General features: G+C 47.0%; 2 protein-coding genes across 6 annotated transcripts; one reads left to right on the top strand and one right to left on the bottom strand.

The window, feature by feature from the left end:
• Positions 1 to 4,059: 4,059 nt before the first annotated feature.
• LOC120760216 (oxidative stress-responsive serine-rich protein 1-like) lies at positions 4,060 to 9,176 on the bottom strand. Its single transcript, XM_040080217.2, has 4 exons — positions 9,111 to 9,176; positions 8,104 to 8,224; positions 6,334 to 6,444; positions 4,060 to 5,693 (listed from the first exon to the last, which is right to left on the bottom strand). Exons 2-4 carry the CDS (start codon positions 8,178 to 8,180, stop codon positions 5,009 to 5,011), a joined length of 873 nt encoding a protein of 290 aa, XP_039936151.1. The 5' UTR covers positions 8,181 to 8,224; positions 9,111 to 9,176; the 3' UTR covers positions 4,060 to 5,008.
• A 33-nt stretch (positions 9,177 to 9,209) lies between these two features.
• On the top strand, positions 9,210 to 15,248 carry OSER1 (oxidative stress responsive serine rich 1). Of its 5 annotated transcripts, none has more exons than XM_040080350.1 (4): positions 9,210 to 9,267; positions 11,569 to 11,682; positions 13,480 to 13,593; positions 14,440 to 15,248. In XM_040080350.1, exons 2-4 carry the CDS (start codon positions 11,603 to 11,605, stop codon positions 15,125 to 15,127), a joined length of 882 nt encoding a protein of 293 aa, XP_039936284.1. In that variant the 5' UTR covers positions 9,210 to 9,267; positions 11,569 to 11,602; the 3' UTR covers positions 15,128 to 15,248. The 5 variants fall into 5 exon arrangements, with proteins under 5 accessions (XP_039936284.1, XP_039936283.1, XP_039936285.1 ...); XM_040080349.1 differs by having other exon boundaries at positions 11,566 to 11,682; XM_040080351.1 differs by lacking the exon at positions 9,210 to 9,267 and adding an exon at positions 9,684 to 9,823 and having other exon boundaries at positions 11,566 to 11,682.
• Positions 15,249 to 15,932: the final 684 nt, after the last annotated feature.

The raw sequence follows: 15,932 nt of genomic DNA, 5'->3' as shown, positions 1-15,932 counted from the left end.
TGGGGCTGGGCTCGCAGCCCGTCCCCGCTCGTGGCGGGGCTCCCACGGAAACGTGCGGGCATCGCTTCCATAGGGGAGGCAGCAGCGGAGGCTCCTGCCTGCCTGCTGCCTGCCAGCTCGGCAATCCGGGGCAGCTCCAACCCCTGCGGCTCCTTAAGAACATTTTTCAGCAGAGATTAAGATTTTTTTTTTTTTTCCCCCGGCTGGTTTAGATATGGCGGATGTGTAATAAATAGCCACAGCGGTAGACACTGGCTTTAAAATGCCTGGAAGGTTTCGTGCCTGCCTTGCAACCTTCACGGAAAGAAGGAGCAATGGCTCTTTAAAGGTATTCAATTATTTTTGGAGAGCACAAATTAATTTCTTGCCTATTGGGTGTTACGTAGCCCACACAGGGGCAGAGCCCGGGAGCCTTTGGTGTGTACCAGATCCCGAGGTGCCTGCCCGAACTGGACAAAGCAGGCACAGCTGGGGGTCACTTCCAGAATTAGAAAGGCGTATCACGGGCCAGGAGACTCGGAGAGCATTGGGGCTTCTGGAGCTGCTGCTGCTCTCCAAGCCCTATGAGCATCGCCCAGAGGTCTGCAGGCACAGGTGTGTAGGCAAGCTGAACACAGTGACCTGGACATCTGGACTTGTGCTTTGTGGCATTTGGCTTTGTCATGCCCCATCTCCAGCAATCTGGGAGCCTGGAGAGGATTTCCCACCCTTGGAACTATTGGCAGTGCCAAGGGATAAAGCCAGTGCAGGTAGGGGTGTTGTAGGGGTGGGTTCTGGCGAGGATGGGGGCGAGGGCGGTGCAGGCACAGGGAGCCAGCCCGTGCCTCAGGGCTGTGTGAGGGCTCTCCGTGTGGACCACTGGAGCTGGTGAGGATAGAAACAGGAAGGTTTGGAAGAGCTGTTTTGAGTGGTGAAACTGAGGCGCACTTCACCCAGGAGCACTGGGAGGGAGCAGGGCTAAACTGGTACCCAGCAGCATAAATACAGCGCAAGGAGCAGTTTTCTAGGGACTGGGAGATGAAAATGAATTGTTTGCTGGTTGTGGTGTTCTGCTCCTCAGGGTGTGCAGGAAGATGATGAGGGGGTGAGGCTGGGGAGTGCTGTGCTCTGCCCTGGCTCCTCCCTGTTCTCTCCCCACCGTAGACAACAGCCCCCAGTAACAACCTCTCTCCCCAGCCCAGGTCTTCTCAAATCCCTAACTGGCCTCAGGGTCACCCTCAGGGACAGGCTCCTGCTTGGCCCCTGCTTTGGGGCTGCAAAACCGAGGGAAAGCTGAGCTTTGAAGAGCTGGCACCCTCATGCAGCAGCACCCTGCCCTCTGCTCCACGCTTCCCCTGGCTGCAGGCGTCCCTGGGGCTCCCTGCCCGGGCAGGGGCTCGGCGGGTGTCGCACGGGCAGGGAGCAGGTGCACAGCAGCGGCTGCTCTCCCCGGATCGCTGTCCAGAAGGCCCCATCTAGTGGTACTTGGCGATGGATTAATGCCGCGCCGTGGGGAGTAAAACGGGACAGGTTGCTGCATCCCTCTGCGCCCTGCGGGCACACGGTGCCTCCGTAGGGGCGTTTTTATTGAGCCGGGTCTTGGCTCTCTAAGCTGAGCAAGGCTCGGAGGGCACGAGAGGTGCCAGCCTCCGTTAGGGGTGCCCTGACCTTGTGTGACCTTGAGATCACCCCCAGCCCTTCAGCACAGCCGCCCTGAGTGCCAGGGGGGTCGGCGTGGGGCTGCCCCATGGGATGCCGTGCCCTGGCAGAGCCCTGGCAGAAGGTGCCATCGGAGCAGGATTGTGGCTGCTGCCGGGTTGGAAACACCGAATCCAGGGGAGGGTCTCATCGCAGAGCTGATGCAAAGGTTACAGAGATGAGAGAACAGGAGGGTGGAGTCGGTCACGGGACTTTGCAGGCACAAAAGAACCCTCCCTGGTTTAGAAGGAGAGGGTGGAAAACAGAGGTGGCTCTAGAAACGGCTCCATTGATTTATTTTTTTTTTCCCCCCAGTGGCCTGATTCAGTGTCTGCCAATGTAAAGCTCAGCTTGGATTCGATTTGGCTTCTGTAAGGCAAGAAATGTCATTGATCCAGGGTGCCCTTCTGCATCGTGCTTCAGCTTAACTAGTCCTGAAACGAGAGGGACAAGGACTTGTAAAGAGCTGGGAGTGGGCAAACTACTGGAAAACACCCAAGCTGGGTGTGCTGGAAGCAGAGAGCTGGGATCTGATTAGAGGAAAGTCCTGGGAGCACTGCAAGTCCACTGGTGCTTTCTCAGAACATTTCAGACATATTCTGTAGATTGAGTGGGAGCAGAACCTAGAGCATCCATACACAGAAGAGATCCCCCAGGCTTGTTGGGACATGTTCAGCAGCAGCTGGAAGCAGTAGGGCTGCACACAGCACTGTTTGTACCAAGGCATCTCTGCTCATCAATCAAGCTAAAGGTGCTGTGCAGGCATTCCCAGAGAAGAGGCAGTTTTCCAATAAATCCTGAGGTTTCAGGCAGGCAGCAAAAAGAAGTCACTGCGTTATCAGAGTGATATGGATGAGCTGAACTGAGGTGGTTTTGATGGAAACAATAAGTTTGGGCCTCTCTTAGGGCCCATCATTCACGCCCAGGGGATGGTCTGTGCTGTGCAAATGTCAGCAGCAATGTTCCAGTACATTCGCTGCAAAGCTCTCAGCTGCAGTCAAGAATGAAAATATCTGCCCTTGCTCTGCCCATGGGCAGCACTGGATGTGCTCAAACACTAGCAAAAACAGGGATTCAGGCAGAAAACAAAATGATTGTTATTGTTTTTTCCCCTTTTCCTTCTTCCTTCACTAGCAGTTTCCAGTCCTCCACTATGGAAGTGTGCCCTCAGAAGCTGCTCTCAGGCTTTTCCCTCCCACCTGGCATTCTGGCAACCTGAATTCACTTCTCAGCCCTCAGTTTCAGGGTATATCTTGGACTAGTTTAACCTCCACGATTTCCCCAATTCCTCCTCTGTCCCTGGACACAGCAGGTCTGTGGCACATTGTCCTGCCCCACAACTGAAAAGGTGCCCTGCTGATCCGTACTGGCTTTATGTAACACAGCCCAGACACTTCCCGGGGTTCTGCACACTTTGTTAAAGAGCAGCACAGCAGAAACTGCCCCAAGGTGACCTTGGCCAGGCTGCCACTCCACATTTCTACAGAAGGGCCTTGCTGTGCCCCTTCGTAAGGCTCCAGGTGCAGAGAGGAGTGGGGACAACCAACACCAGGCTTAAATAACCATTTTGTGCGCGTGGATGAGCTGTGCCTCAGCCTCACACACATGGACTCTGGATCAGTGCTCGCCAAGAGGCAGGAAAACCGTTAAAAGGGGAAAAACCCTCCGTCTAGCAACAATTCCCATGGTTTTAAAGAGGGCACAGAACCAAAACATGAATAAAAATAGGAGCAGATACCCTCTGCTGAAACAGAAACACCCTTCAAAAAATAGCAGCAGCAAAGATAACCGGCACTAAATATTTATATTTAAAAGCAAAGGACATATGATACCAGATTTTCTGTAGGGAGAAAGAAGGGAAAGTGGAGAAATCCCAAAGTGTGTGTGGGTATTGCAGGTTAGTGCTGGAAGAGGGAGGTGACATGAGAAAATGTAGAAATCAGTTACTTTTGAGGAAGAGCTAACACTGCATGCTAAATATATGCATGAAACCTAAGAGCAAAATTAGTTTTAGTTGTATTCTTCTGTTTTTTGTTTGGATTTTAAATCTCTGGACTTGTAAATTTTAGGGATGGTGAGAATAAAATCTACAGTGATTATCGTCTAGAATGTCTGAGCCTTCTCCAGCACAGAATACAAGGCCAACTGTCCACATCTGCTTTTCATCTATTTTTACACAACTGCTTGTGACTCCTTGGCTTGCTGACCACTCATTTTTCAGAATATAAGTAAAAATTACAGTACTTTACTCAGACATGGTTGTTGAGCATGTACAGCTGCCACTGAAACCAGAGTTTTGTTAGTTGTTTTGTTTGTTTTTTTTTTTTAAATAAAAAGGTCTTGAGGGAAGATGAATGTAAGTCAAATTATTCAGACTTTAAGTTGCTGGGTTTTGACAAACATTTATTAACGCAAGTCTCGGCAACAGAATTTTTTATTGCAGTATTTTCAACCAGCAGGAATGTCATAGCTCTACAGCACAAAGCCAGGATGATACACACATCTTGTTCACCCCTTTTCCACACCACTTCATGTATCAGATGTGCTCAGAAACATCCTGTGTAGATGGTTCCACCCTCTCCACTCCTGAGACTGCACAGCCCAAAAAACCTGGTAGCTTCACTCCCCACTAAATTATTCCATCTGTAAAGCACAAATAACAAAATATATTTTTTCTTCTAAGAGCTTCACTTATCTGCAGAAAAATAGAACTGCTTAAGAGTGAGCGAGTTAGATTAAGGAAGGGTCCGATGCACACCTGCACGTTCTGGACCTCCCAAAAAATTTGTAAGGAAGAAGCATTCACAACTTGATCCAACTAAAAAAGGAGCCAGCTCGTGTTCAAGGAAAGGAGATTCATCCTATCCAAAATGCTGAATGCCTTCTCATCCTTCTCTCTAAAGCAGGATAAGGAGGATGGAGCTGTAGCTGTGAAACTTTTCTCTGAGATACACTAAGAATGAACATTCCAAACACTTCAAAATATCAGAAAAAAAAAAACCCTAAATTTTTTTGTTTGTTTTGTTTGGTTTTTTCCCAAAACATAGTGAAAACAGCATCCAGAGCTTCAATATGCACAGCACAAACCAAAAACCAAACAGAGCTCATTTGATCTAGTGTGCTTTTGTTAAGGTATTCAGAGACTTTAGTGCATTCTTTTCAGAACTAAGCTCAGAAACTATATTTAATTTTTTCATTTTATTAGAAAACTAAACTGTATGAGGCAAAGAAACATTTAATGAAACACACAACAGTGAAAACATGGCACTGACGAGGCGATTAGCCCAACCATTGTAACAAACTCCGCTCCAGGATTCTCTGTTGCTTACAGTCAAGTGTACATCATCTCCGCCATGTGAGACATTTTCTTGGGAATATATAAGTAGTATTCCATGTATCCCGAAAGATCTTCAATAGTCACATCATCCACAAAGGCTCGAGCTTGCTCAGAACAAGACCTGGGAGAGCTTGCTGAGGCTGTCCCAGAGGGAGATCTGTTCTGGAGGGAGTGGGCATGCACGCCCAGGACTGCCTTCTCGCACTCGGACAGGACGCTCCGCAGGCCGGAGAAGGAGTACACCTCCATGGTGCGCCACTGCTTGCACTGGCACTTCTTGTCCGTACAAGGGCACTGCCTGCTGTTGCTAAGCATGGATAAGGACTGGAAATCTGAGGTTTGCTTACAACGCAAGCTGTTCTCAAAGGATGAGGAGAGAGCAGGGCGATTCTCCCCCCGCTTCTGCAAAGGCTCTTCGGCGGTGAAAGCTTCCAACGGTTCAGTTCTGTCGTTACTGGCCTCGAGGTGAGAATCCTGCCCGTCCTTCGTACCATGCTCTGCCGGGACAAAACCATCTGAGCTGGTGACACCCTTCGAAGTGTCTGCCTGGGGTTTGTGTTTCAGCTGGCTGTTGGCTTTCATGTTGCAATAGGTGAACTTGGGAGGGTGCAGGACCGGAGACTTGGAGCGCCGGCGCCGCGGGACCCTTGCTGATCCTCGGGAAGGCTTTCTCACACACCTGCAGGGTTCAACAGGTGAGCAAGTGGGTAACTCCAGAAGCTACACTACAGCTCAGTAAGCTCTAAAGTGTGACTTAAAACGTTTTACAACATTATTTTTCTGCTTGGAAATACCAGATGATTGGTCACTTACAATCTCTGACACAAAACATGGAGGGCTCTGAAGAAATTCGGGTTCCCCCAAAGGAAAGATACATACAAGGAACTCTTATTCAAGGTGCTTCCCCTCAAGTCTTCTTATTCAAGGTGCTTCCCCCCAAATCTTCTGCCTTAAGCAAATGTCATCCCAAATTGAATTGTAGTGCAGAACCTGGATCAATTGGAGCTGCTGGCAGTCACACTGAATATCCAGGTACTTCAAAAGCAATAAAAGAACCCAAGAGTGAGGTGAGAGGGGGTTGCAAAGATTTAAGACTTGCAGAAAAGTACTATTGATGAAATCAACAGAAAAGAAAGTTTTGGGAACCCTCTCTAAGAGAAGATGCAATACTGTTTTTAAAGACTGATGAAATCCCCTTAAAAACAACACATCAATTATGGAAATGTTTTCTAATAGAAGGAAAAGATATCTTGAAGCAACTAATTAACAACAACTCGCACTGAAAGCAGCCTGCAACTGTTCAATGTGTCATGTTTTACCCATGCCACGCTTCCTTGCAGCTGACAGTCTGCTGCTTGGCTCCATCCATGGCTGCTCTTGTCGTTGTTCTGAGAATCGTCCCGTCGCCCACGGACAGAGCTGCAATACATCTGGGCAAAAAGGGAAATGCCACATCACAGAAACGCCTGAACATATGGCTCCAGAGGCCCACATGCAGCCTGTGTGCTTTGGATGCTCAGCTAAGCCCATCAAATCTGCTGCATTGACTCCCTCTGTAGTCAGTGGGTAGAAACAGGGCCTTATAGAGATTTTATCCGACCTCTCTTACTACAATGACCTTGTCAAATGGCTAAAGATAGGTGAGATGAAATGAAAGGCAGCCAAAATGCCCAGAGGTTGATGTCATGCCCTATTTGTACTAAAACAACGCATTAAAGGAATGTAAACTCAGGTTCCAAACAGTTCTTGTCAGACAATGGTCATTAAAGACAGCCTCCTACCCCTCTGAAATGCAAAGTCAGGCACCTGGGGCAGCAGGCTGAGGGGGAGTCGGTGGAGAAGTGGATGAGGTACAACAGGATGAGGCAAGGACAGATTACTGATTTATTTAGTTCTCAATAAATTTTTGAGATAAGCATGGAATGAAAAAAGCATCTGACCCTGAAGGTCTAGATGACAAACATAAATGCCTCAGCACATGAATTTGTATTTATGGTTATGATAGCTGAAGGTATGATTTGGAACATGGGAAATTTTAGGAAATGAGGCTGGAATTCTAGCAAAGAGCCCAAATACTCTGCCCAAAATTGATCTCAATGGATTAGTCACAAGATTTGAGCTGTTCACAACACACTGCCTGCTGCAAAACAAGATTTTTTTATGCCTAAGATGTCATCAGGAATCAACCAGAAGCCCACACAGTCTGCCAGTGCTACTACATCAAAAGTGTTATGATTAATAACCACAGTTCCTTGATAGAGAACAGCTATATTTTTCTACATTGCTCAGAAGACATCCTGAAGTAGAGGGAATGAGCAGCAAAGCAAAATATATTTCCACATGCAGAGGAAGTCCTAAATTCAGTGTTGATGGCTGTGGGGATGAATTCACAAGGTAACACTATTGACACAAAACTTCCCCCTGTGTTTGTAAATTCCCAAAAGACTTCAAGTGAGCTGTCTCTGTGTGTTAAGTCTGCATAATTTTATCAGCTCTTACACTACATATTAGCAGCACCCCTCATATCTTACTAAGTTTTTAGTGTAAGAATGTCTGCAGAGGTTTTACTCCATAAAATCCCCTGAAATCAGAAACACTCAGAGCTCATATTTAGCCTGACCCTTCCCAGTGAACCTGGGCTCTCCAGAGAGGTGTTGGTGCTGTTGTCCAGATACCTTCCAAGCAAATTTTATGCACTAAATAAAGGCTTATAATGTGGCTGCAGACACCAGTGTTTACAGGAACAGACAAACAAATTCTGTATCGCACCAAGTGACTACAGCTACAACAGTTAAAAATGGGTTCACTGCTTTAGGTGAGTCTTTTCATGTTTCCATGCAGTCACTGTGTGAATTCAGTTGGACATTGGTCAAAATTACTCTGTAATAAAGTACTGCTTTGCATATTAGACAGTTATAATGACTGTATTTCATCTGAAGTGATGCAGTTCAGAGGGAGCAAAGAACCTTGGAGAGGAAAGAGCCTTTCATGAAATGACCTTCTTTTTGAAATGTAATATAATAGAAAATAAACACAAATATGCAATAAAAACTTCACCAATTACATTGCCTTTTTTGTTGCTCACTTACCCTGCTCCATCCACTCTCAGCTTTTTGAATGCTGTTTGTAGACTCTCCTCCTCTTCATCTTTAGCTTCCAACTCCATTGATGTGCTCTCAGTGGGTAACCAACCGTGCCATATAGAACAAACTGAAACACAGAAATTGGGATTTGATACTGACATCTGAACACAGATGGTCTGTACAAAACTGACACCATGATGGGTGCTCGTTCTTCCGTGGGCAATGTCACTGCCTTCTGATCAAACCTGTCCTGGGCTATCTGTGAACTGTGAACTCCAAAGTCTGAGTTTTTCAGAACAAGCACAGCCTGTGCTAAAAATATCAAAGTATCTTTTTATCAATGGGTGAATACAGACCCTGACAGCCTGTGTAACTTTGAGCTGTGAGCATGGCACCTGCAGCAAAGCTTCAGAAAGGTTTCAGGAGTCATGGGATGGTTTAGGTTGGCAGGGATCCCTGAAGGTCCCACTCCCTTGCTCAAGCAGGGCCACCACAAGCAGGGCCACCCAGGACCACATCCAGGTAGCCTTTCAATAATCCCATGGAGGAAGACCCCAGAGCCTCTCTGCACAGGGTATGCTCAACCACCCCCAGAGAAAAGCGCTTCCTTATGCTCAGACAGCGTTTCAGTGTGTGCCCATGGCCTCTGGTCCGGTCCCCAGGCACCAGTTATCACAGCCTGACTCTCCTCTCTGCGCCCACTCCTCAGGCACTTCACCCTTTGCTTAGATCCCTCCCGAGCCTTTTCTCATCGGCAGCAGAGCGGGGGCGGCCAGGCACTGCCCGGCGTGCCATCCCCGCTGGCACGGGCGCGGGGCCGGGACCGGCGCCAGGCCGGAGCCCGCCGGAGGCTCCACGGCCGCGGCAGCCCAGCGCCGGCCCCGCTCCGCCACCTGCCCCGGGGCCTCCCCTCGCCGCCCCGCCGGGAAGACCCGCAGCCGCCCGTGGGGTGCGCTCCAGCCGCTCAGGGCCGGTGCGGGGCCGGTCCCGGGGGTCGCGGGGCCGCCACTCACCCACCGCCGCCGGCCCGGGGCGCGCAGCACAACAGGACGTGACGTCACCGCCCGCGGGGGCGCGCCCCGGCCCCGCCCGCCCCGGCGGGTGCGCGTGCGCGAGCGGCGGCGGTTCCGGGGGGCGGCGGGAGGCGCCGGGCCCGGCCCGCGGAGCGCGGTGAGTGCGGGTCCCGGCCCCGGGACCATCCTCGGCGCTATCCCCATCCCCTGCTCATCCCAGCGCCCTGCGCGCGTCCGCCCTTGCTCCCCCGGGGGGGCCGGTGCGCTCCGTCGTGTCCCCGCGGCGGGACCTTCCCGCGCGGTTCCCGCAGCCGGTCCCCTCGTGAGGGCGGAGGGCGCCGGGGGAGCCTCGCCGGGGCGCGGGGCGGTGCCGAGTCACGGCCCAGCCGGGGGGTAGCGGCGGGGGCTCCCCGGGGTGCGGGCTGGAAGGGCTGGGGAGGGAACTCCGAGCGGTTAAAAACACTGAATTAAAAAATACAAAACACAGATATTCAAAATATAAAAGTTCTTGTCGCGCGGCCCGTGTGCTGCCCCCTGGGGCCGTGGCCCGGAACGCCCGGGTCTGGCCGTCCCTTTGCCGTCGTTGTCCCGCGGTGGGCGGAGGTGCCCGCGCCTCGTCCCGCCGCGGGAGCGGCGCTGGGTGACCGGCGCTGCGCTCCGCTGGTAATGCGGCGTTACCGGGACACAGCCCAAAGTAAAATGGAAAAGGAAAGGTGTGTATTTTCCTGGGACGTAAAAGAAAGTAAGTTTCAGGTGTGCTTTTTGATGCGGTAAACTTTAGCTGGGTTTCACAGTCATTGATTTTTTTTTTTTTTTTTAACGTGTGTGCTTGTTGGCTCATATATCTAAAATGCTTAAGCTTATCAACCAGTGAGACTTTTATCTGAATAAATTCCGCACTGTTTTGAGGGTTTACAGTGTTGGTGATGAAGGGCAGCATGATAAAATGTTTAGTCTAAAAACTGGTGCTCTGTTTTGAGTGATACACAGTGATTTTAAAACTTTTTTACTTTCATCTTCCTGCTAAGGTTATGTAATACATGAGTTTGCTGTTTAAAAAAAGCCAGACTTATGTAGCCTGATTTTTTTTTTTTTTTTTTTTTTTTCATTTTAAAGAATCATTTGAGGATGACTTGGGGGCTAAGGAATAAAACTGAAGTAGAGGCTGTTTCACCAGAGCAGTAATATTTGGCTAACAAATAGTAACCTGCTCAGATGAGCATCGTGTTGTCAGTGTTTAAGCTTCTTCCTCTCCTGTTTACTCCCTGTCTGACTCACGGGACACCATGTGCCTTCTGTGTGTGTCATAATAGCTGTCTGCAATCCAGGTGCAATCACAGCACAGTGAGCAGCAGCGGGGAGAGCTGCCACCTCCCAGCTGGAATGAGAGGGCGAGGGAACAGAGATTACCCCGGCCCTCTGCATAACTGACTGAGCTGCAGACAAAAAGGTCTCAGTGAAGAGAGAGCTCTTTTCCTTGCTACAAAAAAAAGCTTGTGCAGGGCTTCGTACTTCCTTTTGCTGAAGTTCATGAGGTTCCCGTTGAGGTCGCCCTGGTGTTTCAGCCACTCACCCCAGTTTGGTGACATCAGCTGACGTGGTGAGGGTGCCCTGCCACATCATCCAGATCATTAATGAAGATGTTTAACAGGACTGGACAGTCCTGACCCTGGGATACACTGCTACTGCCTGACCTCCAGCAAACCCTAAGAGCATCAAACTTAGAAAGGTTTGAGATCCGTTGTTGCTAGATTAAATGATGGCCAGGGTAGATTAAAAAAAAAAAATCAGCCAGTTTTTGTAATTTTTTTTTTTTTAAGCAAAGCTTTCTGGTTGCTTTTTGTGTTTGTTTGCATTCGTACTTGTTCAGAAGCTGATAATAGTAATTTTTAACAGCTATTTGTAACCATAATACCATGTTCTGATAGGACTGTGTAACTCTTGCTGGGACCTAGACATAAGGTCAAAAAGTTTTGTTTGGCTTAAAACTTTTTCTTGTTTTAAGGAAAATCTCTTGAGTTGGGTTGTTTTTTTTTTTAAGTGTATCTGTAGCAGAGTCCCAAATCTAGAAATAAGAGTTGTAGAAGGTTGACTGTTTCTAATGGTGTTGTTTCTTCTTGCTTTCACCTCTTCTACAATTATTCTGGTAGCACTGTAAGACAACTGGAAGAGTCTGGCTGGGCTGTAATGTATGTGCAAGATGCTGTTGACACTAAATTTGACTTTGAATTGTTAATTCACCTACAGTTGTACAAGAGACTGTTTGTTTCATTCTTGGGTATCATAAAGCTTTTTCTGAGTCAGCTTTCAGAAATGTTCTACTAGAATGACCTCAGCTTTGTGTGCTCATTGTGCTATTTTGAGTTTATTTTCATGTATTATGGTGCTGCTGGGCAACTAATGTTTTTAACAAGGATTTGGACCTTATTTTCATGTGTCTTTTTTCTGCTTCTAGCAGTACATGGTAATTCCATCACCTTCTGGCCATCCCAATGATGAAATCAGAAGCTAAGGATGGAGAAGAGGAAAGCCTGCAGACAGCATTCAAAAAGCTGAGAGTTGACACAGCTGGGTGAGTAACACCACAGGGAGGCACAGACTTAACATCATACAAATGGACTCAAAGGGAACACCCTTACTGTGAAATCTGAGGCAATGAGTTAATTGCAAAAGGTTAGGCACAGAAAGCTTTCATTGTAGTTAAACAGACTGAAATAAATCCACTACCTGCAGCGTGCACTTCTTAAAGAATTGTGAATTGTTTGATGGCTGACACCTTGCAGCATGTTTGAAAGAAACCTCACAGTCATGATCAGCTCACAGTGTGCTTGACATGAATTTTTCTGTGAATTTAGCTGTCAGAAGTTACCAGTACTAGAGTCCATAGGACTAGAACTCTGCTGTTGTACTTAGCGTATTGCCATAGTTCTGGAGGTCTGTCATGAGAATAAAATCACATCTTTTCCCAGGAGAAAAACTGTCTTTCCATGTCAGTAAGGGAGAGTGTTAGATTCAGTGCATGATTCCCACACAAACTATTTTCACTGCTGTCACAAAATTTCTATTTATAACCAAAATCACTAAATGGGAAAGAATGCTTTTTGTGTTGTCTTGGTTTGTGGAGATCTGTCACATGGCACTTACCTTCACCGCCCCAGGTGGCAGAGCACAAGCACCACGTGTCTTCTGTTGGTAATGATATTTTTTACCTGAAATAAAATAAAAGAAGGCTTCCATAGAATGTTTTTTTTACTGCTTACAAATGTGCACTGTTGCATATTACCTGTAGAATCCAGGGTCCCACAAGCTGTTGTCAGTGATGCCATTACATTGACACTGAAATGCAAGGGGAAGGCAGCATCAAGGTGGTAACTAGAATTACCACAGAGCTGAGATTGTGAGTGGATGGGCTTCTGAAGTTATCTTTTGTTTAGGTAATTAAACTCATTAGTAATGGATTACCTCTCACTTTCTCAATATCTCTAGTACCATCCTCCAGCTGGACATATTTGCTTACTTGGGAGTTTTTACTGGTGCTTTTTGGTCTTGTGTTCTGTGTTCATTGTCCTTTAAATGGAAGTTAGTTTGATTAATAGTTTGGATTCTCTTAACCCCATCCGAGATCAGTGTGTGGGGCCTTATTTTCACTTTTCAGGGAATTCATCCTGTTTACAAACTAATTTAGCATAGGATTTGGAAAATCATTTTCTTGGGACTTCCAGTGTAATATGTGAAGTCACAGCTTGAAAGAATTGTTCTGGGGTTATTGTGAGTCTTTCAAAATGGGAGTGTGGAATGAATTTATAGCACAGAAAATGCAGTAAATCTACTAAGGCCCCTGTCTTGAATAGAAGCTGAAGGTCTGACACAACTCAGTGGCTCAAATGATTCAACTTGCAGGAGTATGAAGAGTTTTAGCTTATGTTGACAGGCTATCTTAGACAGAGGCTTAAGTGTTCTTCAGCTAAACAAAGTCTATTTATGTCCAAAGAACATTTATTTTTAGGAAAGAATGGCTTATTTGTCTCTGGAAAAAGAGAAGTGTTTCTTCAGGGATGGTGTTTCTGCCCTCCCCTCTCCTGGGAAGCTGAAATTTGGCCATTGTGTGTGTCACTGACACGTGGGGTTGGCTCAGCAGTGGAGCTGTGAACAGCATCTCTCGGTCAAAGGGTCTGTTGTACAAACCTTGGAGATAGGAGCGTGTCAGCACTCATCCCTCTCATTTGGGGCTTTGTGGGCACGTCTTTTAAAACATATTCTAAATTATTTGGAGCAATATTATCAGGGAAAGAGGGTGCACAAGGGTTTATTTTCGTAATCATAGCACTAGCCAGTGTAGTCTGTTAACTCTTCATTCTGTCTCTCACAGATGCACCACTTCTCTCTCTGTGGGTGATGGGACAAGTCCCAGAGCAATCGTTAGAGCAGTGGCAGATGACAGCAAACCTAAGAATGTGTGTGCTCCTAAGGAAACCTGGCATGGGTAAGAGAAGTTGGGGATTATCAGACTATTTCAAATGATACTGGATTGAAAAGAAAGTAGAACAGTTCCTAGTTGGTGCCCCTCTAAACAAGGGACCTGAATTGTCTTTACCCAAGAACTTTTTAAAATACACCACCTTTTTCTCTTCATATATGACTGCTATTCTTTACAATTATGTGAAGTGAAAGGAAAAGCTGGTCACCTCTAGGTGGCTAAACATTATGGATATTTCTCAATGCAAATGTGAGCTGCTGGTTTTGAATCAGACAACCATGAATGCATCTCTTTCAGTCGTTTGACACTGCAGAAGCTATCATTGTGCCTTGGGAACTAGATTAAAATAAAGAATTGGTTCTAGAGTATCTGCAGAACTTCATGCTCGGCTGAAACAAAATAATCCTTTGCCCTTGTTAGTTTTGTGCTCTTTTCTTGTGCATTGTCCTTCTTGTAAGGATTATATTGCCATGTCTCACATGCTTTTCTCGTTTTCTGACCTTTAAAGCCCACTCTGTGAGATGCATTTCTGTGGTGCTCCTTATATATGGTGTGTGTGTGTGTGTATATATATATATATATATATATGTATATAAAAAACTCCTTGGCATTTCTGTGGTGCTCCTTATATATGGTGTGTGTGTGTGTGTATATATATATATATAAAAAAAAAACCTCCTTGTCCAGAACAAAGTCAAATGCCAGAACAGCAGAATACCCTGAGCAAATACTCCAAACCTAAAGGTTGTGCATGCAATATAAATGCAGGAGAGGTTTTGCCCAGTGTTACTTATAACCCAGCAATAAGTATTTTGGTGAATCTTCATTCTCTTTGTGTCTTTTCCCTGGCAGGTCTGTGAAGAAGCCCTTGAGAGGAGCTGTGAGAACCCAGCGTCGCAGGCGTTCCAAGTCTCCAATTCTTCATCCTCCAAAGTTTATTCATTGCAGCACAAAGTCACACTCCACATGCAGCCAGCTGGTGCAGAAGAGCCAGGCTGATGCCCAGGAGGACAGCAGTGGGTTTGGGATGCCAGTCCCAAAGGAAGCTTGTGCACACGAACGCTGCAGTGTCGCTCCGGACGTTGGCCAGAAGGGAACTGATGAGTCTTTGGGAGTTTGTGCTGCACAGTTGACATCGGAGATTGCACAGGAGAACTCTCCAGCTGCAGCTTCTGCAGCATCCAAAACGAGCTTAAAGTCTACAGAGCTTTCTGACTTCCAGTCTATGTCCAGGCTGAACACGAGTGAGCCGTGTGCTTGTGCAGATAAGGCCTGTCAGTGCAAACTGTGGCGAGATATGGAAGTGTACAAATTCTCTGGCCTGCAGAGCACCCTCCCACTGGCACCTGATAGAACGGTTTCTGAGGATCACTCCCAGCCTTTGCCATCAAGAACTCCCTCAAGTTCTCCACGCTCTTGCTCTGAGCAAGCCAGGGCCTTTGTGGATGATGTGACAATTGAAGATCTTTCGGGATACATGGAGTATTACTTGTATATTCCAAAGAAAATGTCTCACATGGCAGAAATGATGTACACCTGACAGCAACGAGCCTTAAACCAGAAGGGTGGCTGGTTTAAATCTGCCCTCAGGCACATCATGTGAATATGCAACCCACTCTCTGCTCACTGTGCTTGCAATAAAAACACTTCTTTGCATCTCAGCTGATGTTGATTATTTAAGCTGGACAAAAAGTTTAGTTTCATCATTATAATTTAAGCTTGGAATAGATTATATGGTAAATTAACCTAGAGCATACCCGCCTCTACTTAATAGACCCAACACTTAATTCTACTTTGTTTCCAAAATCCTCTTTTTGCTTTGTTGGAGGGGTGTCCCTAGATTGCTTGGTGATTAGAGCTCTTCTTGTAAGACACCTGGTGTCATTCAGCTCCTTTAAAGTCACTTTGACCTCAGGTTGTAAGACTCAGGCTTGTGGTTTTGGATGCTTGTGCCTCTGATTTTGTTTCATAAAGGAGTGTGACCATCTCCTATGCTCCCCTAGGTACTATTACTGGAAAAGTGGAAAGCAAACCTTTTATTGAATTTCCAACAGGCCTTAGAGACTTGTCTGCAAGAGAAACAGCCTGCACTCTTCAGGGGAGGTGCTGCTGTGGTTAACCAAAGGAAAGGTGAGGGCATGGGCTCTGCTTACTATTTGTTAGGGTGACCCAACCAGAATTTGCAGGTTTCAGTGATCTTAATTCATACACTGTCTGTCAGTTTGGGGTTTTTTTTAGCTTTTTTTTAGCCTGCTTATTAAGACCAAGTATTACCCTTCCTTCAGGTGTTAAAACCCATGGACTGGAGTGAACAGTTGTCAGTTGTAGGGAAATCTTGAGCACTC

Source organism: Hirundo rustica, chromosome 16, assembly GCF_015227805.2.
Source record: "Hirundo rustica isolate bHirRus1 chromosome 16, bHirRus1.pri.v3, whole genome shotgun sequence".
NCBI lineage: Eukaryota > Metazoa > Chordata > Aves > Passeriformes > Hirundinidae > Hirundo > Hirundo rustica.
Note: the sequence above shows the minus strand (reverse complement) of the source record. Positions and strands in the feature narration are given on the sequence as shown.